The sequence below is a fragment of the Pipra filicauda genome, unplaced genomic scaffold, assembly GCF_003945595.2.
Source record: "Pipra filicauda isolate LSUMZ 115617 unplaced genomic scaffold, ASM394559v2 scaffold74_size2892960_pilon, whole genome shotgun sequence".
Taxonomy (NCBI): Eukaryota; Metazoa; Chordata; class Aves; order Passeriformes; family Pipridae; genus Pipra; species Pipra filicauda.
In genome coordinates, this window is record NW_024104920.1 from 829043 (window position 1) to 854768 (window position 25726).

The window sequence follows — 25726 nt, forward strand, 5'->3', positions numbered from 1 at the left end:
AATGCAATAATTAGGGTACTTCATAATTTTACCAGTGGTTATTGTGTGCTTTGGACCATGAAGTATGATGATTCTTTTTGTAAGCTATTTTGAGAGAAACTACTTTTAAATTCTATACTTAAAATTCATTATGGGAATGACAGGATTTACAAATGTTGGGCAGGTATGAGATGATTAAAAAAACCCAAACCTTTTGAAATATTACAAATAAATTATCTCAATGGATTTAGAAATTCAACAAATGCAGCATAATCTAATTTCCTTTTATTCTAAATAAGTAAAGGGTCAAATTCTCAGACCCCAGGTTTGCAAGTGCTTGCAGGCCTGATTAATAATTCAGAAGCATTTGAAGGATCCCTCTATACTTCCTTGCATAAAACTCTTACCGAGTCAGTGGGATTTGCTAGAATACCAAATTCAAATTTGTGCACAAAGTAATGTCTTGTATCTACCATTGTGTTAAACAAGAGAATTGCTACTTTTAACTGTAATCACTATAATTCAACTATAATTCAAGTTTTCTTCATTGGACTATTAAGATATTTTTTATGTTTTAGGAAGAGAGGCACACTGTGAACAACCAGTCCATGCTGCATCTCTCTGTGGTACTCTTGGGAGTATCTGTACAACACACTTAGTATCTTGGGATAGTATTTTTTTAATGGAATGCAGATGATACAACATTTTAGAGAAGTGGCTGTGAATGCACTTGAGAACCTGAACACAGAAACAATATTGAACCTTTTCTTTGGCTTATGTGCTTGACTTTGCAGATACTGGCTTTAATCGGATTACTTGCATGCCTAAATTTAAACATGCATTATAGTAGCATTACACATTTTGGTGACATCCTGAGATCTGTTTGATCTGTGTGTTAATTGTGAAACCAGAAGCTTAATGCTAAGCAAAAGGAGAAACATTCCGAATCTAGTTTGGAATAGGAAAACTTGAAATGGGATATTTTTTAGTATCTTGTATGAAAAAAATGGAAGACGAAGTAAAGAGGAAAAATTCAGTAGATGTTAGTTACATGGACCATTGTGTAATCATTCAAGAGAAACAAAAATTTATACTTGATGGAGGAATTTATTTAACAAAACTGTCTTTATTTACTCGAGAGTAATTTGCTTTTCATTAACTTACTAAAAATGCAAATATTGTTTTATTTGTTTTGCTACAATAAAATGTTACACAGTAATAACCTAAAGGAGCAGAGTCTGCTAGCTTTAGTAATGTAGAATTAAAAGATTAAGAAAAAGATTTACTTATCTTTATAGTCAAGACTCCTAAGTTGGGAGATGCAGTATTTGATAGAGTAGCAATGCTCTGAAGTTACACTGGAGAACAAATTGGGCTATGAGATTACTGTACAAGGACAGTGTGTGAATGCAAAGCAGAAACATTCTCTGTACAACATGCAGAATTGTATTCTGTAAATTCCATTACTTCGTAACAGAACAGGTCTGTCTGCCTTAACTTTAAAGCAGCCACATCCCTGGATCAACTGCTCCAGCCAGGAAACTTATTGTGTGCTTGAGCACAGAGCGGTCAGAGAACATGAATGTTCTGTAAATCACTGGTTCTTGGCTAATGAGGCATATTGTGCTGATGTGTCTCACTTGTACTAATAGTGAGACAGAGGGCAGGGACATAGTGAATAAGCTTTGTGGGTCTAATAAAAGGAATGAAATAGATGCTTTAGGTTGTGTACTAGTTACTGGAGGAAACTGCATCAAGAAATGAACCTTGACTCTCTCACAAGGTCATACTAACCCTGAGTGCAGACCTCAAGAATTTCTGGAGCATGACTTAAGCTCTGTGAATATGATGAAGAGTCTGGGGTTTTCCACAAATAGTGTTATAATGTCAGCATCTTGGTATTATTCCTTGAAAGACACACACAGTCTGAGGAAACAGTTCCAATGTCTTCAAATGCTTGAGATCAGCAATTTTTTTAAAATGCAGGTGAATGTTGTGAAGGGAAGTGTATAGAGGTTAATTAGAGACTTTCATATATGGACAGCCACATTTGTATAGAGGATCTTGTCTTCAGGCGTTTAAAGACTGAAAAGGGTGACAAATTAAATAAAAAACAGTTATGATCCAATACATTCTTCTAAGCAATGTCTTGAGCAGCTGTTATGTGGTATTGGTTTATTTAATAGTGGCAAGTTCTGGGGTCAAGCTGACCATTGAAGCCCAGCATATTGGTACTATTGACAAATGGTTATTCTTATTTTTCAGCAATTCTTTAACATGGAAATTGTATAGCAGTGGTTGTCTCTAGCATATCTGGATTTCAGTTATTCTGTGTGCTGCAGTCATATGTATTTGATAACCAGCATGCTTTTTGCCACTTTTCCAAACATCAGAGTCCCTATGTTAAAAACAATGTCTACAGTTTGAGGATTTTTCTCTAGGAAATACACCCAAGTTATGGCATAAATTGAGTTTCCTGATTCATCTGCTAAACTCCTTCAAACCCATGTTTTAGTGCACTCCTCCATGGCAGATAGCACAGCTGAAAGTGTAGGGCAAACCATATGCACAACCGAGTAACTTTGCCTTACTTCATTTAAAGTCATAGATGCTAGCAAAGCAACATAAAGTACAGATGACTGGCCTTGTTTTCCTGAGTCTTAGGGGCTTCATTAAAGATTTTTTGAGCAATAGGAATTTTACTGTGGATTTCAGTAGGAGTATGGTTGCAGAACTGTTTAACCAATTGGGATAAGATGTATGCTAGCTATTACATGATAATATAATTAATTGATAGTGAACTGTACTGAAAATAGTAATTAAATAAGACTTCACTAATCTGTTCTTCATTATCAATGTGTATTTTAATCTGCATTAAATAAATGGTATTGTCTTCCTAAAGCTCAGCAAAGACAAAATAGTAAGACTGTTAATTGTGGGAAGGTTGTCCAGAGTACGTTGGGCATCTGTGGAGACTTCTTTAAATAGACAAATGAATGGAATAAACTGTCCCAACAGGATGCTTTAATACCATCCCATTTTACTGGGAAGCCCACTGTTAATTCAAAGTATATAATTGTATTTTTACTATCTGCTTCTGTCTATTGATATTTCATTAACTGTAATTGTAGTGGTTAAGAAGCTACACACTTTATCACCAGTCCTTCTTTCTGCTATTAGTCCAGATGTTCATTTACATTCATTGTACAGTGGGTATTGGTCACCACTGCAAATTGGAAAGATGAGAATTTCCACTCTGGACCAGATCAGCGATCTCTTAGTCTTCTGGGAGTAGCTTCCAACAAAGGTGTGGAATATCCTGTGATGGATAATTGAGAAATGAAAAGCATGCAGGATTTTTCAAAAATAGTTGGAGCTGAGCTAACATCAAAGCATAAGGCTTAATTAGTGTGGAGGGTCATGAGATTCCAGTGGATTTTGAAAGTTACATGAAGCTTTTTGCTCTTAGTATTACTGTTTCTTTTTGATACATGGTTCTCATCGCTGATCCATTTCAAACATAAACACAGGTGTACAGAAGGTGACAAGAAGAAATAAAACTTTTTTTAAAAGTTAAATTAGTTAAGTATATTCAGAATTCTGTATTGGCTGAGTGAGGAGATATCTCTACTAGCTATTATACTTCTAAATCTCAGTAGGCTTCTCAGCATTAGGCACTGTGAATAGATTCTTGCATGTAGCTGGAGGAAAACAAAAATTATTAGCAGTGTTTAGCATAGCAGGTTTTGCTGATTATGGAATCACTCATATTGTTTGAATCACAAGGTTCTATATATGTTGATTATGATTCTCTGTGCCATTTTTCTATTGTGCTCACCTGTGGAGAGTTGGGGTTACCTAGGTACTGTGGGACATGTTGCTGACATCATTTCGTCAGCTAATACGTGTTACTGTAAAGTGTCCTTTGGATAAAACCTTACACAAGGAAGAGGGCCACGCACAGAGTGAAGGATTTGGCATACATTTCTGAACAAAGTTTGCCTTGTGACTCTCTGTAAATTTCAGTGTTTTGTTCCCAAAGGTACTTGGGCCCATTTAGCATTTTATGAATAACAATATGTTAACATCTATTAATAATAGCATGTTTTGTTTGGCTTTGTGTTTATTTTTTGTTGTTGGTTTTAAATAGGAATTTAAAAGCTGCTTCTTGAGCAATGCAACTTATCAGGTAACTCTGGGAAAACTTAACATGCTTTGACATTTTGTGGGGTTCTTATACTCCTGATAAAAAGCTTACTTCAGTTGTCAGTGAAGTCCTTAACTTTTAGCTGCTCTCCGGAATTCCCCATTTACTTATTTTTACCTTTTTTCCATGTTGGTATTCGCTATGAAATCCTCTCTGTTGGTTTGCTTGTTAGCACTCTCTGTTTGTCCTGTGAGTGCCTGAAAAGAGTCAGTCTTTCAACCCTTCATCACCAAAGGTGATTTCATCTAATTGAACATTCGAAGAACAACACAACAAATCATTATTAAGAGACTGTCTTCTTTTGGGAGAGGATGTTTTGGCTTAAGTATTTTATGAGGAGCGGGGATGTAGGGACAGGGATGGAAGTGAAGTTTTATTACCTTTTATTACCTTTTCTCTTTGGATTAAGGCTGATGCCAGTCTGCTACTCTGCTTTCCCTTTAGAGCTATGACCCTGAGCTGCTTTTCTGTTGGTTTCAATAGTAAAATACAGCACATCCCCCAAGCACCATGTAGCAGACAGTCTTGCAAGAATCTGTCAGCCTCAGAAGAGGCACTGATCCCAAATCTTTTACTTCCTGGGGAAATGCTATAGACACTTCCTTTTCCGCCTTTAGCTATGCTTCAAAATACATTAAAAATAAGTTAGAACTATTTTTATGACTGGCCTAATTTTGTTGGATGTTTCAGAGTATTACTAAGAACATATCTGTTTGACTTGACTTCTGGGACCACATTCTTTTTATTGAAGAAGCTTACTGCATTGCCTAGGGTTTAAATCACTCTCCCTTTGGAACTATAAGGATGTACCTGTGGGATGCTGGTGCTTTCAGTAAGGTGGCTATTGAACAGGGTTGGGGTTTTTTTAATTTTGTTTTAAAATCACAGCTTTAGGCTTAGATGCTTAAATCTGCCTGCAGTTCGTTTCTCTTTGATCTGACTGCACCTGGCCTAAACTTGTTTGAAAGTGTAAGTGCTCAGGGTTTTACCTTGAATTAACACACCCTTTTCCTTCTCCACTCCTCACAACCACCTGCTGAAGACAAGACTACCGAAGGGGCAGGTTTAATCTTTGTCGTGTTTGGGGTTAATTGCTTGCACGCACGAGCTGTGTTTACACGGTGCTGTGTTCGGAGCACGGATGCCTAACCGCATCCATCTGTGCCCACACATACCTGTTCTCTGGCAGGCTGCCTCCAGGCAGGAGCGACGGGAACAGGCGAGATAAGAACTGACGATGAACCCGGTGAGAAGTTTTGCCGGTTGGCCACCAGGTGGCACTAGGGCTGCACTCGGGGAATGGCATCTCGGGCGGATCTGGGCTCAGCTCTAAACCAAAGCGTAACAAAGCCCCCGCCCACCTCCAGCACTGACCGCTCAGGCGGCGCATCACCCAGCCCATCAGCCCTTACTTTAACAGTCAAGAACAATACGTGAAGCGTGTTTATCTCCCAGCTCTTCATCGCTGCTCTCTCATAATTCTCTAATCTGAGGTTGAAGCTTCAGGACTAGCAAGTAATAGCACTAACTGTAAACGTTCTCTTTTAAATAAGCAGAGGTAAATTGCATGAATAGCCCTGTTTCTGTAATTTTTGTTCCAGTAGTTTGCCCAGCCTATGTCAGTTCCTTTCTTTTGCAGACCCCTGCTATGATTTCATTGCTACCTGGGCAAAAGTCCACATGTGCACTGACTGTCCAGCCAGCAGAGCAAACAGAAGAGATAAGGGAAGGGCTACACAGTAAGCTCAGTTGATAAGAATGCTAATTTAGATTTGTCTTTACTATCTAGTTTCTAGCAGTTAAATTTGTACAGAGCCTTGTTGCTATTACCAAGTTTGGCTGAAAAATTCTGTACTTGGTGACTAGTTAGGTGGGAAAGAGGGTAGAAAGAGGACAGGCAGGAGCACATGTACTTATCTTTTTTGCCTTTCCAGATAAGGGCTGGACACTTTTTGAATCTTTATACATACTAACTGAAGGATGTAGAGCTTTCAAAAACCCCAAAAAGTGTTCCAGAGCTCCCAGAGTTAAATAATGCAATAACATTTAAGAAAAAAAAATATCTAAAGCCTTTGAACCTTTATAAATTCTGAAGTGGTAACTGACTTGTTGCACAGCTGAACTTATTCTTCTGTGTTTGTACAACGTAGATTTTCAGGGGGAAAAAAAGTTTTCATCCCAGCAACCTGAGAACCAAATGTTTTGCTGAATGTAGGATTCAGCTACACCCTTTCTTCTTAAACCATTTGGGATATGTCCCATATCTCTATTTCTGTATGCCAACAAACCCCTCTTCCTTCTAAAGAAGTAACATTCCACAAGGACAGTATGAAGGTTTTATGCTATACTTGGTCACAATACACACACTTACGAGGTCCTGTGAACTGCCACATTAAAAACAGAACGCAGTATCTCTCAATGTCTCACTAACAGGCATTATAGTATCTTTGAATAAAGTGAATAGTTGCCTTTTTTTTGTACCACGACAAGAAAACAATACCCAACATTTAAGACTTAGCTCGTGTAAGCACTGTGATATACCAGGATGATCAGGAAGTTTTCCGGGGCAGAAAGAAAATTTCTAAAAAATTATTTGTTACTGAAAAATTTCAAGCATGGAAGAAAAAAAAAATTTATAAAGCTAAGGCTTCTACAGCAGCCTTCCCATGCACTCATGATTATACTACACTGAAAAATGTAGCTTTTCCTCATGCAAAATTAACACTTTCTTTTTTAAATAATACAGTGGAAGTGATGGCTTTATGATACTGTTCCCATTTAGATGATTCCTGGAAGAATTACTCTAAGCCCTGCTGAAAAGGAAGTTATCCTTCTTCCAAACTTACATTAACCACTATAGTAGAGAATCACTGAATTCATTCTAAAGCTTAAAAAAAAAAACAACCACCAACCAACCAAAAAATGTCAAACACAACCCCTTCCCCCACTTTGCTATAAAAAGATCAGTGCACAGTGGAACTATTCTGAGATCTTTTCTGTATTTGAACTGGTGTAAAGGGCTTTTATCTGATTGCTGATTTTTAAAGCATGTGGAAGCTGTGTGAAGACTGCTGTTCTTTTTCACACCAAAATTATTTCCTACCTGAGTAGCTTCTCAACTGAAACGGAATGGAGAAACATACCAATACCTGGAGGAGTGACAGGTCTGAACACTGACAAAACCAGGTATGAGGGGCAACTTGCTTTGAAAGCACATTACAAAAATAGCATGCTCACATTCTAACCAGGGCTTAAAATTAAGATACCTGGATACTCTGGAAGAAAGTTACAATCTAGGATTTTTGTCATGTAGACTTGTTCCTAGCAAATCAAGATTTACTGAGTCCGAGTTTCTTACTGAATTCTTTTCATGGAAGAAACATGAGCTACATGAATTACAAGGTAACGGATTGTTTGGTATTATAATTTATTTGTACACAATCATCATGTACCCTGCCTCTGGGTACAGTATGTTGAGTGCTGCATGTTCTCTTAGACATAACAACAGTCCTGTAATATTGTGGGACTATCTGAAGTGATGAAAATGTGAATGAAGAAAAAAAAAATACAACAGCCTGTCAAATAGATTTTGGAAAAAAAAAATGTATCAGTCACAGCAGTTAACTGCAACAAATAGTTGGATGGAGGTGCTAGCATTCTGATTAGTCTCTAGCAGATGGATGGCTCTTCTACTGCATGAGCACCTTCAACAACAGCTTTCACGCACTTGGCCATTGTCTGGGATGCTCTACTGATGGAATCTGAAAAAAACAATCCAAACGTCAGTGTGTTGTAACTGTTATGTTAAAAATTGTATGCAGAGACAATATAAAAGAAATTTAGTACAAGACGATACAAAGACAATAAATATTAAGCTGCTTAGCTGAAAATAGTCTGTGCTTTATGTAAATTCTAAATAATTTTACTGAAAAATTTTGTTTCTTTGAAAGACTAAAAAGTCAAAAGACTTCCACTCTTAGTGGAAAACTTTAAATGCCTCATAAGAATCTTACTGTAAAGCTAAATACAACGTATTGCTGATTTCAGAATGGAAAGGCCACACTATACATACCTGTCATATAAAAGTCTTTTATTGTGAGCTGAGGTGGAACAAGAGGATCAGCAAGAAGCTGTTGTTTCACTAACTGCGATGGGAAAGGAAAAGAAAGAGAGTCACCTTTATGATAGGAACTCATTACCAAAGCATTTGTTTAGGGAATTCTGCATTCAGTGTAGGTCAAAGAATGCTTGTCGTACTACATATGAAGAAGACCCATTTTAAAAAAAGCATCAAGCTATATAACAGCACTAAATCATGCCAAGATGCTTCTGTTTTGGTTACCTTTGACAATTCATTTGCCTGGTTGAAGTAGTTAGCCTCTTCCACATCATCATATCGAACCAGATTAGGTGATACTTCTTCTAAACGCTTCCGTATTTGATCGAGGTTCTCATAAGGCAAGGTCATACCAGCCAACTAAGAGATTCACAGAAAGAAATGCCATCAAGTCTAGAGATTTAATTCGTAGGGGTTTAGATTACCAATCCATTAACATACCTAAAGTAAAATCAGGAAAAATCTACACTCCTGAAAACACAGGCAATTAGAGTGTACAAACCGAAGCAAAGTCACGGTGTTCTTTTGGACTTCTGATGCCTACACAGTCAACACTTCCCCAGGTTAAAAAAACAGCCTGTCCTGTTTGCTATACGAAGGCAAAAAGAAAAGAAGTACTTTTCTCCTTCCATATAGATGTCGCTTGTACTTTCCTCAGCTTACCACCAAATGAGATAAAAGTTGATGCAATTATCAATGCATCTTATTCCCTGTGACTAGTAAACACATATTTGACTTATTAATCCTTATCAGATCCTGTCCTCAAGAGTCCATGCTGTTTTCTTTCTAAAGAGCAAGAGACTCCATCCTCCCAACAGTTTCCTCTAAAGCACTTCATGAAGACCTACAGAATTTGCAGACAAAGCTTCACCCATTATGCATTCCAACAGCATACAGCAGCTACAATGTCAGTGCTATCCTCAAAAGCGAAACAATATTATTTAACTCACAGAAATAACAAAGGATTCAATACAAAATATTACTTCTTAAAACTACAGTTATTTCTTTCCCTGAAAATGTACCTCTTTTTACATTAAAAAGTGGAAGTGTTTCCAAAAAGGAACTTAACCTCCCAGTATACTTTTACTTGAAGCAATTTATAACAGCAGCAGTACCTCAGAGACAGCTCTAATGATTTTCCAGTCTTCCCTTGCCATCCCAGGAGGCGTTACTGCTACTCTTGTCTGCTGGGCCCTACCCTCAGTATTCACGTAGGTGGCCGCCTTCTCTGTATATGCTGCTCCTGGGAGAATAACATCAGCCATGGGAGCTCCCACATCACCGTGATGCCCTAAATACACGGAAAGAGGAAACGGTACACAACCATGTAAGACATAAGTAAGTCAAAATAAAAAGAAATGCTTTACTAACACAGTACGGAATTTCTGTGTTCCCAGAAAAAAAAGAAGTTTCTAAGTTTTGCTTAACCAGTAATATGAAGCCTGTTAGGCTTACTGCTCTGAGGTCTTACTTGCCAAATACTCTGGGGAGAATGAATGGACTACAAGCAGGAGTAAATGATAGTTCAGTCTCTATAGTCACTCAGATTTGGGGAGCTCTTGGAACAAGGATTCGTAGTGAATCAACATCAGGTTTTCATACGATAAAACAGCTGGAAACCAATGCCATTTTGTCTGCCAAGTCTGAAGCTGTGTTCCAGAAGACCTGTACTGGTTTATATTCCCTTATTAGTCATCAACACTTTCCCATTTTTACCCAAGAAATAGGTAATCAGTATCTCAGTTATGCGTTAGAAGTTTTATTTCTTGGCGGAAAACAAAGTCTAGAATTTCTTAAAGGGTTTTACGTCACTGTTTAGGCTTTTTCTCCAGCTATTAAAAGAGCAGCGTTTCTTAATTTACATCTACTAATTACCTTGATAGATGATAAAACAATCCTTTGGCAAGTCTTGACGCGTTACACAACCTGAATCTGCTCCTAAAAGATACAACACTTTGGGAGGATTTCTCCTAATTGCCTCCACTCCTGGTTTGAAACCCAGGTCCAAAGCAGCTACCTGGCTTGCAACCCTGTAGGAAGAAACACATTATGACTTTAAGTTATTTCACAATTCTCCCTCTCCCATCAGAACAGACCTAACTTCTTTTTCTAACTACGGGACATAAGAGGTTCCTAATAGTAACAGGACAAACAAGAAGCACAAAGGCAGATGAAATTTTTGACAGAGTACTGAGTCAGTTTTGCATTTTGACAGACTGATGCCATTTGAAGTTTTCACAGGGAATCCCACCTATTTACAATGGGATCGCAAAAATAAAGGGAGACATTCCAAGTCAGGGCCTAGTGCCAGGCAGCTCACTGGTGAATCTTGATGCTCCAAATGACATTTCAGCTATGAATTGAGCTCATCAAGCCTTTAATTTAGGGTACTCGTGGAAGATGAAAGACCAGCTCTTGGGCCATCAGCTACCCTAAATCATCAAAGACTTAAGACCACTATTTCATCACTATTCATTTATTCACACATAAAAATACTTTTAAAAGAATGAAATAATAATTCTCATTTTCTGGCAGTCTTTTCCTTTTTCAAAGAAACAGTTTTGCATAATCCTGCATAATCAGGTGCCAGACTTACAATTCTATTTAAAGCAAAAAAAGATTCTCTCTGTAGAGAACAGATTTTCCAATGTAACTCATGTTTGTCTAACAGTCAGACATAGGGTTTCAATAGGTTGCTTTTTACACTTAAGGTAGAATGGATGGTGCACCTGAAGTATGGAGGTCAATAATATCCAAGACTGCTAAACCACAGTTAAAAAAAGTATCATGAGGGTTAACTCATCAGTGTTTTGGTATTGAATATTTCAGTTTCAACAGCAGGATTTTATATTCAAGTTTCCTTCAGAGGACCAAGCCCTGCTCTTACTCCACTAGTTTTACATGAATGAAGCTGCTTCTGGCAGAAGGACTTCGTTGAGTCTCTGGAATTGAGCGCCACTACATTTATTGAAATAATTTTTCCTTTACAGAGGTGTCAGTTGGACAGTAGGAATTTCAGAAAGGGAGTGGTGAAGGACTGTCCAAGAGAAGCTTGCCTATTAAAAGGAGTACTGTCACAACAGACTGAATAACTATGGTCAAAAGCTCTAAAATGAAAACATTTTAAGCTTTTCTATTAACTATTCAATTAAGAAACTGCAGAGTAAAAGGAATATTAAAAGAAACCCTATTATTTAAATACTTTTGCCGTTTTGTTTTCTTCCTCAAGATAAAGTGCAGTCATAAAGTGACAGTGGTCTGCTGTGCATCCTGCTGAGCACTGTGGTAGATATTATTAAGCTCTCTTGTATTCTATACCTCTAAATCGAAACTTTAAATTCTACATTTGAATATAACAGATTAATGAAATCTCATGGAGTTTGCTAGGTCAAGGAACCTATTTTTATTAAAAAGTTTCTGCTAGTTTGTACTTCTGGTTTTTTATATTCCCTATAAGTTTAGTCCACTAAGCTGCTTGTGTGTACACAAAGAAATCTGCACACATACATTGTGGTAACTTGTGCAGGCCCAATGTAAAAGAAAGCTCATCCCCAAAAAGTTTCAAAGCAAACCTGTGGAGGATGTTCAAGACTTTCCAGTCAGAACCAACACCACTCTTAGTCCTGGCATTTTGTGCAATGGTGGACACAGCAGCATGGATAGCTGCTCCATCACTGCGCTGCAGGGCTGCACTGCCCACCACCACCACGGGCTTTTTGGCCTGGTCGAGGACCTGTGCAGGTAAAGAATCAAGAAATTCATTCCACAGCTATGAAGACAATTCCTGGTGCAGATAATGTAATAAGTCCCAAAATTTCTCTGTAAGTCTTCCATGCAAAGCTATGGTTCCAAAATGGTCATTGTTTCATTTGGAGATAAAGCCAGGAGAAACTGCTATAAGCAGTAAACTACCACGTCAATACAGAACTATACCTTGATAACCACACATGCTGGAAACAGGAGCACCTGAAACAGCCTGTTTTATATCAAGAAATAATTCAGGAGTTTCCTGCACTGCAAAGTTTACACACCTGAATACATTAAACAGTTTACATATACTTGGTGCACAGTAATCATCACCTCATCTGTGCATTTGATTAAAAGCAAATAACCCCATATACAACATGGTACTCTTCTTCCCATCTGTTTCGGAGGAATTCAGGTTCTTACTCAATACACGTGGAATTTAACATCACAGTCTTAAGTTGTGTGTACCTTGGAGAATGCATGTTTGCCAGAAGCAAGATCCTGAAGTATCTGTGGGGACTCTCCTAGATGGTTGTATGTGTAGGTCAAATTCACAGGAGAGCCAACAACGGCCACTTGCAAGTCATTGTGAAGCCAGCTGAAAACACAGCAAATATTTTATAAAAATTAAAGAAATATAGAGTTTTACTCAACCAAAGCCACTAATTGTAATTTTAGCAATAACTTGAAACAGGATTTCAAAGGAATTTAAACTGCATTCATTGCTTTGGTAGCATGCAGTTTAGCATCATTCTGACTATTAAGCAAGCCTAAAGTTTTTTTAAAGAGGACTATTGCTCTACATACATTCCAGGACCAGTACAGGACTTCCATAAACCGTGCTTGTCTCATACTGACATATTTTATCAATGTTTAATTAGCTATGTTCAAAAGTTTGGGAAAGCTACACTACTTGCCAGAGAAAATGTTAAACTTGAATGACTGTTTCTAAACTCAGCACATCTGATTTGTTACAACACTACAAAAGGGAGCAAACTGATGCTGAAAATAAATCTTTAAGGAATATGCTTTAACAAACTTCTATAAAGCAGAAAATCTGAGGTGTCTGTGTAATGTAACAAAGAAATAAATGTCTGAGTAGATGAACTTAATGTAAAATGTCAAAGTGAGAATGAACTAGCTCTACACTACAGGGAAACGAGACACCCTTTTTCCACACATAAATCACCATTCCCTTTACTAAAAGGTGAACTAAATCCAATGAGCCCATCTAAATGAATGCTCCCAAGTTACTGCCTGCAGCTCCAACAAAGCATTCTATTAAATCCAGATGGATTCACATGCTTATTCACCACCGAGGAATACAAACCTCTTTCGAATTCTAGCATTAAAAAGCGGTGCCTCAAAGCGTGGATTGGTGCCAACCAGAAGTAGGACATCTGCCTCCTCCACTCCAGCAATCTTAGTATTAAGCAGGTAGTTAGAGCGTAAATCTGTGCTGTAACAAAAGATGTAAGGAAGAGGATGAGAGTTCAGTAAAGGGAAGGAATGAAGCTCTGGTAAAGACGGTAGGTGCTCCAAATGTTTTTTTATCTCAGGAAAAGAAAGAAGAGATTTCTCAATCCAAATTACTAACCCAAATAAGAGTTTTTCATGAGACAGCAAAACATTAAATTACAATGTAGCTGTCTCCTACATTTACAGTTACTGACAGCCTTCATTAACTTAGTCTTCTGTTTCACAGTTTACAAGATCATAAGTGTACTATAGTTTTCACAACACAAACAGAAACAGACTAAATAATCCAACTTACAACAGAGTGCACCTGGCTTTCAGTAGCTGACTGTTAAACTGCAGCATCAGTACATAAAGTACAACATACAGTAAAGTGTGCAGTCCTTGTTATAGTGGAGTGCTATATGCATCAACTCACCATCTATAAATATTTTCTATAAGTGAGTACTGTAAATTTGACCAAATCCTGCTAATGCATCAGCAATTGCTATCCTTGGTCATTTCAGAATCTTGCCAAGAGACAATCTGCAAACTGGAAAGTTTATTAACATACTAATTACAGACAGACTTTGCCTGTAATCTTACCCAGCTCCAGCAGTAGGGAATACCTCTTCAGTGCAGAGCGTATCACAATTTAGTCTGTTCAGAAGGTCTTTCAGAGCTATTAGTGCTTCTGCATCCACCAGTCCTCCTACAATTGCTGCTACTTCCTTACCTTCAACTGCATGTAGCTGGAGAGAAAGTAAGTATAAGCATAAATGAAGGAAACCACTGAAGTAAATTCTCATTTAGCCCAGGCAAATATTTGTTATGTTAAGATGTGCCAAAGCCAGCGGTGCAACCACTGGCCTGGAGCAGCACAAACTGATAAGCAGCAACTCCAGCTGCTTCAGAATTCATGATAAGCAAAGAACAGCTCTCTGTATTCTATGCAGGTCTCTCCCACTTGAGTTATTGCTCAGATGTGGCTAATTCTCATTTGGTGTGGTGAGGAGAGAAAGATTGGTGAATGCTTTTATTTTAATGAAACCACAGTGCAGACAGAATACAAACTTCTGTAACACAGTCTCGGGTAGTAAACTTAACGCAAAAGTATTACATGAGAAGCAATAGCTTTCGTAACAAACCCTGCTACTTTACCATGGGCAAAAACATCCTTGAGGAAAGTTCAATTACAGTTATTCAATTCTACTTCACCCACATAAAATTTTTAATCAAAATCCAGAGCAGTCATGCAGCACTTCATTTGAGCTGCAGAATCAATCACTACACAGAGAAAGCACTGAGGAAAGCACAATTCAGATATAAGTAATACAGATTTAATGGCTTTGATGGCAAAAGCGGTGATAGTTTAAATAAATTTAAAAATATCTTCAGGTAGATCAGAGTATTTGTGAAAGCTGCTTCCTCCTAAATTTCTGAAGAAGCAGTTTACTTTCCTATTTAAATAAAAGTAATTTCTCTCCCAATGCTCCAAATGAAACCATGATAACACAAAGTTCTTTAGAAGGTCCAATCCATGAAACAGGAAATAACAGTCAAAGTAAGAAATTTAAGTGGAAACATAATGGATTAGAAGTCAAATGCTCCCCTCTAACCCTAAAGTCAAAAGCTTTCTTTATATAGCTGGCTTGATATTATTAATATGTCCACTTTTGGAAATTAATTTTACACTACCTATATTGAAAATTGTTCTTACCACACCAGCAACACGAGTTAATACATCCTCCCATGAGGCATAAACAAACACTCCTTTCTCATTTTTGATCATTGGCTGAGTAAGTCTCTGACGTTTCAGACCATCATAAGCAAACCTAAGTAAATACCAGGAATATTATTAAAGAGCAAAGACAAAGATAATTGTGTATACTAAATACATGCTGTGACCAAATTTTCTAATAGTTGCAGACTGCTAGAAAAAAGAAAAAGAAATATTTCCCCTGAAAGTTTAACTTTTTTTTCTCAAAAACACGCAAAACAATCAGCGATACAAATAAAAGTTACTGTGAAAAAAAGCTACAAAAATCAGAACATTAGAAAACTCAGTAACTTCAATTATAGAACTAAAAACATGTTTTACCAATTATTTTTCACTATAGCTTTACAATATTAACAGCTGAAACCAGAAGTCAGTGCTATGTTCACGTTTCTGGTTCTGCAAAGTGTGCCTTTAATGCTTGCTTAAACACCCATGTGGTTACAAACACTTCCCACACACCTTGTTTTGTCAGATATCCATTCCTCATTGATATCTTCATGCAGCCTTGGCAAAATTCTCATCACTTCTCCGGTTCTTGTGCTCACCACAATGTTGCTTCCAACTGCATCAAGAACATCAATTGACTCTACCTTCCTGTTTAGAAGAACAAATAAACCACTTACAGTTTCTCATACACAAGCAGCAACAGTGTCTTGGTTTTGGCCTGAATGGAGTTAATTTTCTTCCTACTAGCTCGTATAGTGCTGTGTTTTGGATTTAGGGCGAGAACAGTATTGATAACAAAGGGATGTTTTAGTTGTTGCTAAGCAGCTTTTACACCAAATCAAGGACTTTTCAGCTTCTCACCTCACCCCACCAGCAAGGAGGCTGGAAGGCACAAGAAGCTGGGTGAGACACAGCCAGGACAGGTGACCCCAACGGGCCAAAGGGATGTTCTGTACCACATGAAGTCAAGCTCAGTATATAAACAAGAGGGAAAGCTAGTCAGCGGCTGCTGCTCAGGGACTGGCTGGGCATTGGCTGGCAGGTGACAAGCAATTGCATTGTGCATTCTAATTCTTTTATCATTATTACTATAATTTTCTTTTTCTGTCCTATTAAAATGCCTTTATCTCAGCCCACAAATTTTACTTTTTTCCCCCCAGTTCTCTCCCTTATCCCATGGGGCAAGGGGGGCTGAAGTGAGCAAGCAGCTGTGTGGTGTTCAGCTGCCTGCTGGGTTAAACCACAACAGTCCTTTTAAACAACAGTTTAATAATTGCTGGTCTCAGAGTTGCTGCACACATCCTCAGAGCTGTGCTGTCTAACACCTTACTGGCTAAATATGTTCCCTGTTTGCTGTTTATGATCTCTGGAGGGTGGATTAAGGACATAATTCTGTCATACTGTGTAAAGCTGTTTTGTGACATGACAAAATTCCTGGTCGCGAGACTGATCTGGTGTTTGCACTCAGCCACCTCTGTGCTCCGGGAGCCACCCGGCGGACACGGTTAGTAATTACACCCTTCACCTTCTCGGAGCGCCAGTCTATGGGGAGACACCTTCCTCCACCTTCCCCTTCTCCTCCAGACTAATTACAATAGCTCTTGAGGATTTTAAATATCCTTGGGATGTTCAAACCAGCATGTTCGTCTGTTTGAGGCCAGCTTGGATAAGGGTTATCCTGGTCTAGTGAGAGGTGTCCCTGCCCATGGCATGGGGGGTTGGGACAGATGATCTTTAAGGTCCATTCCAACACTTAACATTCTATGATTCTGTGTCTCCTGGATGTGTTTCAGGTTTTTTTTAGGGTTAAACAGCTACTTAGAATACCACCCAGACATCTGCCCCAAGCCTGGAGAGTTATGAGTGGTAGGGTGTGTGGGATAACATGGGCAAGTATCTAGGACAGTAGGCACCTCCAACATCTTGGAATTTCACCCCAGAACAAGTGCAGAATCCTGAAAAACTAGTAAAATATTTGGAAACACTATGCTGTCACCCTGGCAATTCTAGAGACACACAAATCACTGCAACATGCTGGGACCTGGCCCAGACCTATCCAATCCTGTTCAACACTATTCGGTATCTGCAGGGGGAAAAGGTCACAGGATCTGATGACAAAGCGTCAGGCACTTCTGCTACACCAACCCCCACAACAGGCACTGTGGATACACCAAAGAACCAACTGTGCCAGTATCAGTCACCCCTATACACAAGAAGAAATATCAAAAGTGGAAGTTGGCTCGTTTAGTAAGGGATCGAGGAGCTTCTTCTAAGGGAGAGCAGGAGGAAGAAGTGGAAAAGGCAGACTCCTCCAAAGCGAGGCCATCAGAAGAACAGTAGAAGGAAGAGAAGCAGCCACTGACTGGAGAAGAGAAAAGGGAAGAATTGATAAACAAGGTGGTAAACACATGATCCCCATCCCTGAGTGAGCTGCAAGATATGTGAAAAGATTTCAGCCATTATTCAAGCAAGCACTTTGTCCACTGGCAGCTTTCAATGTAGGGATAACTGGGCCAGTGGCCTGGAATTAAAATTAAGGAAGCCAAATAGCTGGGATCCCTTTCTAGGGAAGGGGCATTGACGAAGTAATTGGAAAAGGGGCACAAGTCCTCAGCCTCTGGAGGTGACTCCTGTCAGGTGTTAAGGAAAGGTATCCCTTCAAGGAAGATGTTATACATCACCTAGGCAAGTGGCCACCATAGAGAACAGTATCCAGTACCTGAGGGAATTAGCCATACGGGACGTGATTTATGAAGACCTGGACAACAAGCAGTTAGCCAAAGATCCCGCTGAAGTCAGGTACACGCGACCCATGTGGTGGAAGTTTGTATGGAGCACACCATCATTGTATACCAACTCACTGGCATTAATGACCTGGAGAGACGGAGAGGGACAAAGGGACGATGAAGTGGCTGGCCGACTCTGGCAATACAAAGAAAGTCTCTCTTCCTCCCTCATCTCAGCTGTGGAGAAACGGGTCCAGCAACTCAAAGAGGATAGATCCTTCTGCTCACCTCTATCTCAGCTATTAGGAGTTAAGCCTTCCTCTACTCATGAGAGAGGATACAGTGGGTATGTAACCACCCTGTGGCTTTACCTGCATGACCACGGAGAGGACAGGAGGAAAGGAAATGGAAAATCTACCTCAACCCTAGAGTCACAGGTATGTGAGTTTTAAGGATCTGAGTGTTTTAAGCACATGTGAGTTTTAAGGATAAACAATCAATCACAAATGAGGTTCTTCCAGGAAAACTGCTCCTCCAGTCTACAGAGGGCAGTTACTCTGACAAAGTAGAAGGGCTGATCTTATTTCTATTCTTGATGAAGGGATTTCTCACTCATATTTGCAAAAAGTGAGCAGCAAATACTATGACCAGGACTAGAGGGGCACTGCCTCCAGCTAGGCAGAGGAATGAGACAACCAGGATAACTAGCCTGTGTGGACTCAGTGGCCTGGCACAGTAGACTATAATGGCCTAAATGCAGCACTGCCGAGTGCTGCCATGCTGGAACTTCAGTATGAATTGGAGTCAGAAGCAGCCCAGGGGTATGCCCCAACTAATACCACTAATGCGTTTTCCTCAATCCCTCTGGTGCCACAACCTGCTTTCACCTGGAGAGGCGTCCAGTACACCAGGAATAGACTGCTCCAGGGGTGGAAACTACCCCTACCATCTGTCATGGACTGATCCGGACTGCACTGGAACACTGTGAAGCTCTGGAACACCTGCAATACATTGGTGGCATCATCATGTGGGGCAACAGAAGCAAATCCTTCTGAAAGCCAGTTTTGCCATAAAACAAAGTAAGGTCAAGAGACCTACACAGCAGATCCAGTTTGTAGGAATAAAATGGCAAGATGGATGTCATCAGATCCCAATGGATGTGATCAACAAAGTAACAGCTATGTCTCTACTGATGAGCAAAAAAGAAAACACAAGCCTTCTCAGTCCTTATAGGTTTTCAGGGAATGCATATTCCAAATTACAGTCTGACTGTAAGCCCTCTCTATATAAAGTGACCCAGAAGATGAATGATTTTAAATGGGGCCCTGAGCAATGACAAGCCTTTGAACAAATTAAAGAGGAGTAGCCCTTGGGCCAGTCTAGGCAAGACAAGATGTTAAAAACATGCTCTACACCATAGCCAGGGAGAACAGCCCTACCTGGAGCCTCTGACAGAGAGCACCAGGGAAGACTCGAGGTCACCTGTAGGGTGTTGGAGCCGTCGATAGAGAGGATCCAAGGCCTGCAATGTTGGCAGCACATGAAGGTGTTCGAGGCGCCTCGGAAGTGACTGGTTCAGAAGCACAGCTCCTCCAGGCACCCCGACTGCGGGTGTGGGGCTGGGTATCCCCTCTACAGTCCATGCAGCATCAGCTGCATGATGTTAAGTGAGTCACACTGATCACAAAACAAGGTTGAACACAAAACTCCAATCACCAGGAATTTTGGAAGTGATCATGAGCTAGCCAAAAGGCAAAGATTTTGGAATATTGCCAAGGAGGAGGTGGCATGTGCTGAAGAAGCTCCACTGTATAATGAACTATCAGAAAACAAGAAGCCAAGTGAGCTGTTCACTGATGGAAAGCTGCTGTGTGGAGCCTCACACAGCAAACTGCAGAAATTGCTGAAAGACAAGGTGAATCGAGTCAGGTTGCAGAAGTGAAAGTATCCAGGTGGCTTTAGACATGGCTGGATGAGAAACATCTCTGTACTGACTCATTGTGGCAAATGCTCTCCAGGGTTGGCTGCAGTGATGAAAGCAGAGCAACTGTCAGGGGAGGGGAAAGCCCAGCTGGGCTGCTGAACTCTGGCAAGATACTGCTGCTCAGGTAGAGAACCTGGGTGTAAAGGTACATCACATGTTCATGTACCCAGGAGCTGGGTCACTGAAGACCATCAAAACAACCAGCAGGTGGATCAGTCTGCTAATTGGAAGTGGCTCAAGTGGATCTGCACTGGCAACATGAGGGTGCATTATTTATAGCCCAACAGTTATACTGAGTGCATAACAAAACAACAAAAAGTGCTGTAGGTTTAGCTTTAGATACAAATAAAAGAGCTTCGTTTCACAAGATATTTAAAATAACATCCTTAACAATTACTGAGTTAACGAATTCGAATTTTCCTTTACACGCATCTTTTACTAAGCATCAGTACATTTTAGGGTAAAAATTAGGGAAGAACAGTCTACAAACTATAACATTCTTTCTTTTCTTGAAAATGCTGTAAGTAACAGAATTCTTGTTAGATTCAGTCTATGGAAAAGTCTACAACAAAAACACAGAAAATAAAGTCAGAGAAAACCCTTGGTATCATAAATGGACTAAGATAACGTATACAACAAACAGAAAGCTTTGTCTTCGGAGTGAGTTAAGATACTTACCTTGTCTCCCATGGGCGTGCAGTAAAGGCATATGGCTTGGAGGTAAGAGCACCAACTGGGCAGATGTCAATAATATTTCCTGATAACTCGGACATGAACATTTTTTCAACGTAAGTACCAACTTGCATATCATTCCCTCTTCCGGTTGTTCCCAAGTCATCTACCCCTGCAACCTCACTAGCAAACCTGGCAATGCACAAAGAAGGAAAAACAAATCTGCAATGTACAACAGCAACATGGAACATTTTTTAGCCTTCATCTAATTTTCTTAAGGTAAAACATTAGCCTTAATTCATACACCTGAAAGAAGAAAACAATTGTTCAGACGCATTAGTCAGCACCATCATATACAGGACCATACATCCGCAGAATTTCATTACAAAAGGCTGCAAAAACTAGGGGGAGTTGTATCAAAGAACAGAGCAGTTCAGTGCTCAGTGAATTTCACAAACTGAGTCCAGCATTAGTCCTAACTAAAAAGTTCTTTCTAGAACTGGTTGGGTACACGGTATTCTTTTCCACCTGGCTCAAGTTGGCTGATACTGCATTTCAGGACTACAGAACAGCATAAATATAGCTACCAGATGCTATTAAGAATAAATAAATCTTGTAACTGTGGCTGAGGAAGGCACGTATCCATTCTGGCACTAACACCATGGGATCAGTTCTGCCCTGTAGAATTGATTTCACTTTCATGTTTTGGCCATATCTGTTTCCTTTATAACACCTGTCTTTATAACCAGCTATCATTCACTACCAGAAATAAAATTCTTAAGTACAGTCAGAAAAGAAATTTTAAAAAAACTGATGGTGTTTCTTTCACAAGTAACTAACTGATAGAAATATGCCTGCTCAGTAAACTCTCCAGTGAAAAATAAAGGACGTTACCTGATGCATCGAGTGCACTGTATACACCGAGTCATGATTGTTTTGACTAATGGGCCAATGTTCTTGTCCTCCACAGCACGTTTTCCCTCTCTAAATCTACTCCTATCACTGCCAAACATCATCGATTGATCCTAGAACAGACAACAGAAAACAGACATATCCAGGCTGCTGGAAAGCACAATTTCATATAAGACAGGAGTATTAATACATAAGTCTACACAATTTAATTGGATGTTGTACCTGTAGGTCACATTCTCCACCCTGATCACAGATAGGACAGTCCAATGGGTGATTAGCCAGCAGGAACTCCATTACACCCTCTCTGTTAGGTTCAGAAAATGAAGTTCGTGTTAACTTTATTTAGCAGATAGTACAACTAATCAGCTAAAGGAGGCTAAAAGAAAGGTACCTTGCTTTCCTGGACTTCTCAGAGTTTGTCAGTATGTTCCAGCCCTTCATAACTGGCATGGCACAAGCAGCAACTGGCTGCAATCACCATAAAAAGCAAGCATGAACACAGCATAATACTTCTCAGCATAGGCACAAACCCCAACCTCCTCCCTCCACTTCTTACACAGGTATGTTATTAATTTAACATGTTGTACAAATAAAAAGGTCTGCAAGGAAAGTCATTAGAAGCCATATTTATTAATAATCTTCTATATAAAAAGGTTAAATTAGTTATGATTTATTTATGAGTTGAAAATTTTACACTTTTGGTTTTCAATTCAAGTAGTTACAGCAGTAAGAATGTCATTTGTAATAAACATAAGGCAAATAAAAAAGCTGCAGCAAACATCTGGAAAACCTCTAGAACTGAATGTATCAGAGTATGGATCAAGATATTTATTTGCACAAAGCCTTTATAAAGAGTCTTGGAAAAAAATTCTTCACTGTAATCTTACAGATTACTGTAAGATTAACAAAAATTCCTGCTGAGTAAATTAGTCTCTCCTACTTTTCAATCACCTCATGACTTCCATCTTTAGTGATAACCCAACCTTTCCAGAGACACAAAGCTCAAACTATGGAACTGAAGTTGGGATGAGCAAAAAAATTTTATGTGTGACTATAAATGTGTAATCCAAGACTGAACTCCAAACGAATGCCTTAACTACATGCATAGACTTCTTAATAGCACTGTTCAGTCCTTCAGAAGAGATTTCAGAAGAGATATCAATGTATTAAGATACAAACTACTAAATAACTGCAATCTCTACTTAGGCAGAACAAACCTGCAGACACTAATCCTACAGCTGAATTCATACAGTATCTGAAGTTTACTACTCAAGTACTGTCAGCTGAAAATGTGTGGCTGAAGCCTGAATTACAAAGCATAAAAATATGTCTGACTGCAAATACACAGCTATCAAATGTTCTTGGAAAAATTATCTTGTCCAGGAGCAAGATAATCCATAATAACCTGAGAACTGACTTTGATCCATAGGCAATCACTGCAGTCCAGTGGGGAGATGAGAGCAGCTGAATGACAACAATTCATGTGCTAATGATAATACAAACATTTACAAGATTTAAACTAGGCCCTAAGCACAGCAGAAAATTGCAATTTCTATGAAACACAAAAAATACCTTTGGAGCTTTCTCTATTTCCACAAGGCACATCCTACAGTTTCCAGCAACAGAGAGACGATCATGGTAACAAAAACGAGGTATCTGAACTCCAGCCTTTTCACAGGCCTATAAAAAAATAAGAAACAAAGGGAAATTAAATCTTAGCTATACCTTTCAATTCCACCTCAGAAAGCATTATGCAGCTTTTCAAAGACTAACACTGTTAGTGCTCAGGAGTACAGTACATTCGATCTTTTATCTTAAGAAGTGACCATAAATAAAAAACTGTGGTGAAGCAGAACAATATCATGATATCAATTATAAATATATTTTTTCTAACCTTTGTAACTGATTGAGGAAATGAGAACTGACCTCTTTCATGCTTTCCCCCAATAATAGAGAGAATTCTCTATAACAGATAGGACACTAGCAATACTATTAAGTTTTTAAAGAACACACACATTCTTTAAAGAAAAGTGCATCACAGTAAAAATTGAAAAACATAAAGGGAACAACAAGGGGCATAATCATTTCAGGTAATTCAACAACATGGATGCTCTGTATAAGGGTACTTGAGCATAGTCAATCTTCAACTTCAGCAGACTCCAAACTCAAAGAAACATTCTTGCATGCCAGGACTGAAGAAGAGACAGGAGGACAGAGACAGCAGATTTCCAGAGAACAGATAAGGACAACCTTTCCTGCATAAAACCCCCACAGATGATGGGATCTATGCTATAGCACTAGCTATGCCTGCCAAAAATACCACCAAACTCAAAAACAAAGAATTAAACAAATATAATTTTTTTGACAATTTCTACCAAAGAAAAAAAATCACATTAGCAAAACTGGAAAGCTAATAAAAAAATAGCATTTAAGAAAAATTTACACGCCTACTGGGGGCATTCTAATGCCTAAATAGTAACTTTTATCCGAAGAGTGAGGGCTATATCTTGAAATAAACTATGTACTCTAATGTACATATAATGTACCCATTATATCGCATCCCCATTTAACAGCTTCTTAAAAAGAAGTTTGACTAGAAAAAGTTCTACCTGTAATTTTAGCCTGAAAAGCAACAATGCTAAGTACAGGCTGGGAGGTCCAGGTTTCCTTTCTTTCTGCACCAAGAATAATAAAAGCAGCTAAGGATCAGCACTCTGAATCATAAGAATAACTAAAAAGAGGCAATCCCTCATTTACCAGAGACATCACTTTAACAAGATACAAGATTAACAGGTTCTGAAAGACTACTAAGTCACGTAGTGTTCAAAGACAGAATTTCAACCTGAACTTATCAAAGTCTCTTATTGCATTGCATAAATATTTGCAGCTGGGATTGATGCTGCATGCATCTTCTTTCAGACAACCATGGCAGATTTTTCTTTTTGAAACAATGAGTTCCCCAGTGGATTTCTGTCACATGAAAGTGCATCACAGTCAGTGAAAGTGCCCCTAAAGAATTGCAAGAAACAATGTAAAGGTGGGTGGGTTTTTGCTGCATAGAACACAACAGGCTGGCAAAAAGTGAGATGGGGAGTCTAAGGAAATTCAGAATGCCGTTCCCCACACCTGAAGTACTGTGGTTCCAGGGTTCACCAATACAGGATGGCCATCCACAAACACCTCTATTTGGTTGCTGGCTGCTGTTGCAGTTGTGCGCCCTGAAGGACACGGAAAAAGAAAACAAAAACAAACTTTCGGCTACTGCTCGGTGCAAACATCAGACCCCACACTCCCTTATCTTACACTCATAACAGTGCTCAGAGAATCCCATTTCTAGAATCACCACAATTCCTTAGCTGCAAATGAAGTATGCATACGTGCCCTTCAGTAAGCGAACTGCACATACGTTAACGCGCACAAATACATTTATCACCACAGACAGACGTACGAACCAGACTTACCACATACTCTGGAGGACTGGGTGACCCCGGCTAAGGTCCTGGGGACAGCAAGCAGTCGAAGCATGGTGCTTTGGTAGGAGAGAAAACAGCACTGTTTTTATCAGTTCAAACTTTTGCTGACGGGTTTTAAACAAGAAGAGTAAACACCTGTATCTACCAGGTGCAAAAAGGTACGTATGCATCAATAGGTACAGTTACAGGAGAATAAGTTACTTCCTTCGAACGCAAGATACGAAAATCAAAACAGTCTATACGTGACACACACGAATGGCACCGCGCGGCCTCTCCACCTGCAACGGAGCGCCGACCCCGGCCCCGCTGCCGCACTGGCCGGACGGCGAAGCCCGGCGGGGCGGGCTCGGTGTCAGTGTCACCGTCCCCGGGGCCCGGCCGGCGGCACCGCTGCCCGGCGCGGGGGTCACCTTGGAGGCGTCTCCTCCGCCGCCCATCCCGCCAAGGGCAGCGGGAGCAGCGGCGGGAGGAGCCGCCGGGAGCGCGCCCCAGCCCGCGGACCCCGCGCCGCGGCGGCGCCGCCGTTACCTGGCGCGGGACGGGCAGCGGCGCCGCGGGACCGGCTGCGCTCCGCTCGGCCTCTATGGCGGCGCCCTCGGGCCTCTCCGCCGCTGCCCCGGCCGCCTTCGGCAACCTCCGGAGCCCCTTCGGCAACCTCCGGAGAGGACGGCAGGCGTTCGGCAATCTCCGGAGCGAACCGCTTCGGGGATTTCCGGCGGGTTACCGAC

General features: G+C 39.9%; 1 protein-coding gene across 1 annotated transcript; it reads right to left on the minus strand.

The window, feature by feature from the left end:
* Window positions 1-7589: 7589 nt before the first annotated feature.
* NDUFS1 (NADH:ubiquinone oxidoreductase core subunit S1) lies at window positions 7590-25615 on the minus strand. Its single transcript, XM_027731367.2, has 19 exons — window positions 25527-25615; window positions 24987-25054; window positions 24652-24743; window positions 23098-23205; window positions 21917-21993; window positions 21748-21829; window positions 21508-21638; window positions 20620-20805; window positions 15745-15879; window positions 15226-15340; window positions 14112-14257; window positions 13381-13509; window positions 12519-12648; window positions 11876-12036; window positions 10179-10333; window positions 9419-9594; window positions 8529-8663; window positions 8259-8331; window positions 7590-7947 (listed from the first exon to the last, which is right to left on the minus strand). Exons 2-19 carry the CDS (start codon window positions 25048-25050, stop codon window positions 7856-7858), a joined length of 2187 nt encoding a protein of 728 aa, XP_027587168.2. The 5' UTR covers window positions 25051-25054; window positions 25527-25615; the 3' UTR covers window positions 7590-7855.
* Window positions 25616-25726: the final 111 nt, after the last annotated feature.

Coding starts and splice junctions, on each gene's coding strand:
- NDUFS1 (XM_027731367.2), bottom strand. CDS start 25,050: ATGCTTCGACTGCTTGCTGTCCCCAGGACCTTAGCCGGGGTCACCCAG. Junction 21,994..23,097: donor AAATAGAGAAAGCTCCAAAG/GTATTTTTTGTG, acceptor TGGTGATTGCAG/CCAGTTGCTGCTTGTGCCAT. Junction 20,806..21,507: donor CAGTGCACTCGATGCATCAG/GTAACGTCCTTT, acceptor GTGCATTGCCAG/GTTTGCTAGTGAGGTTGCAG.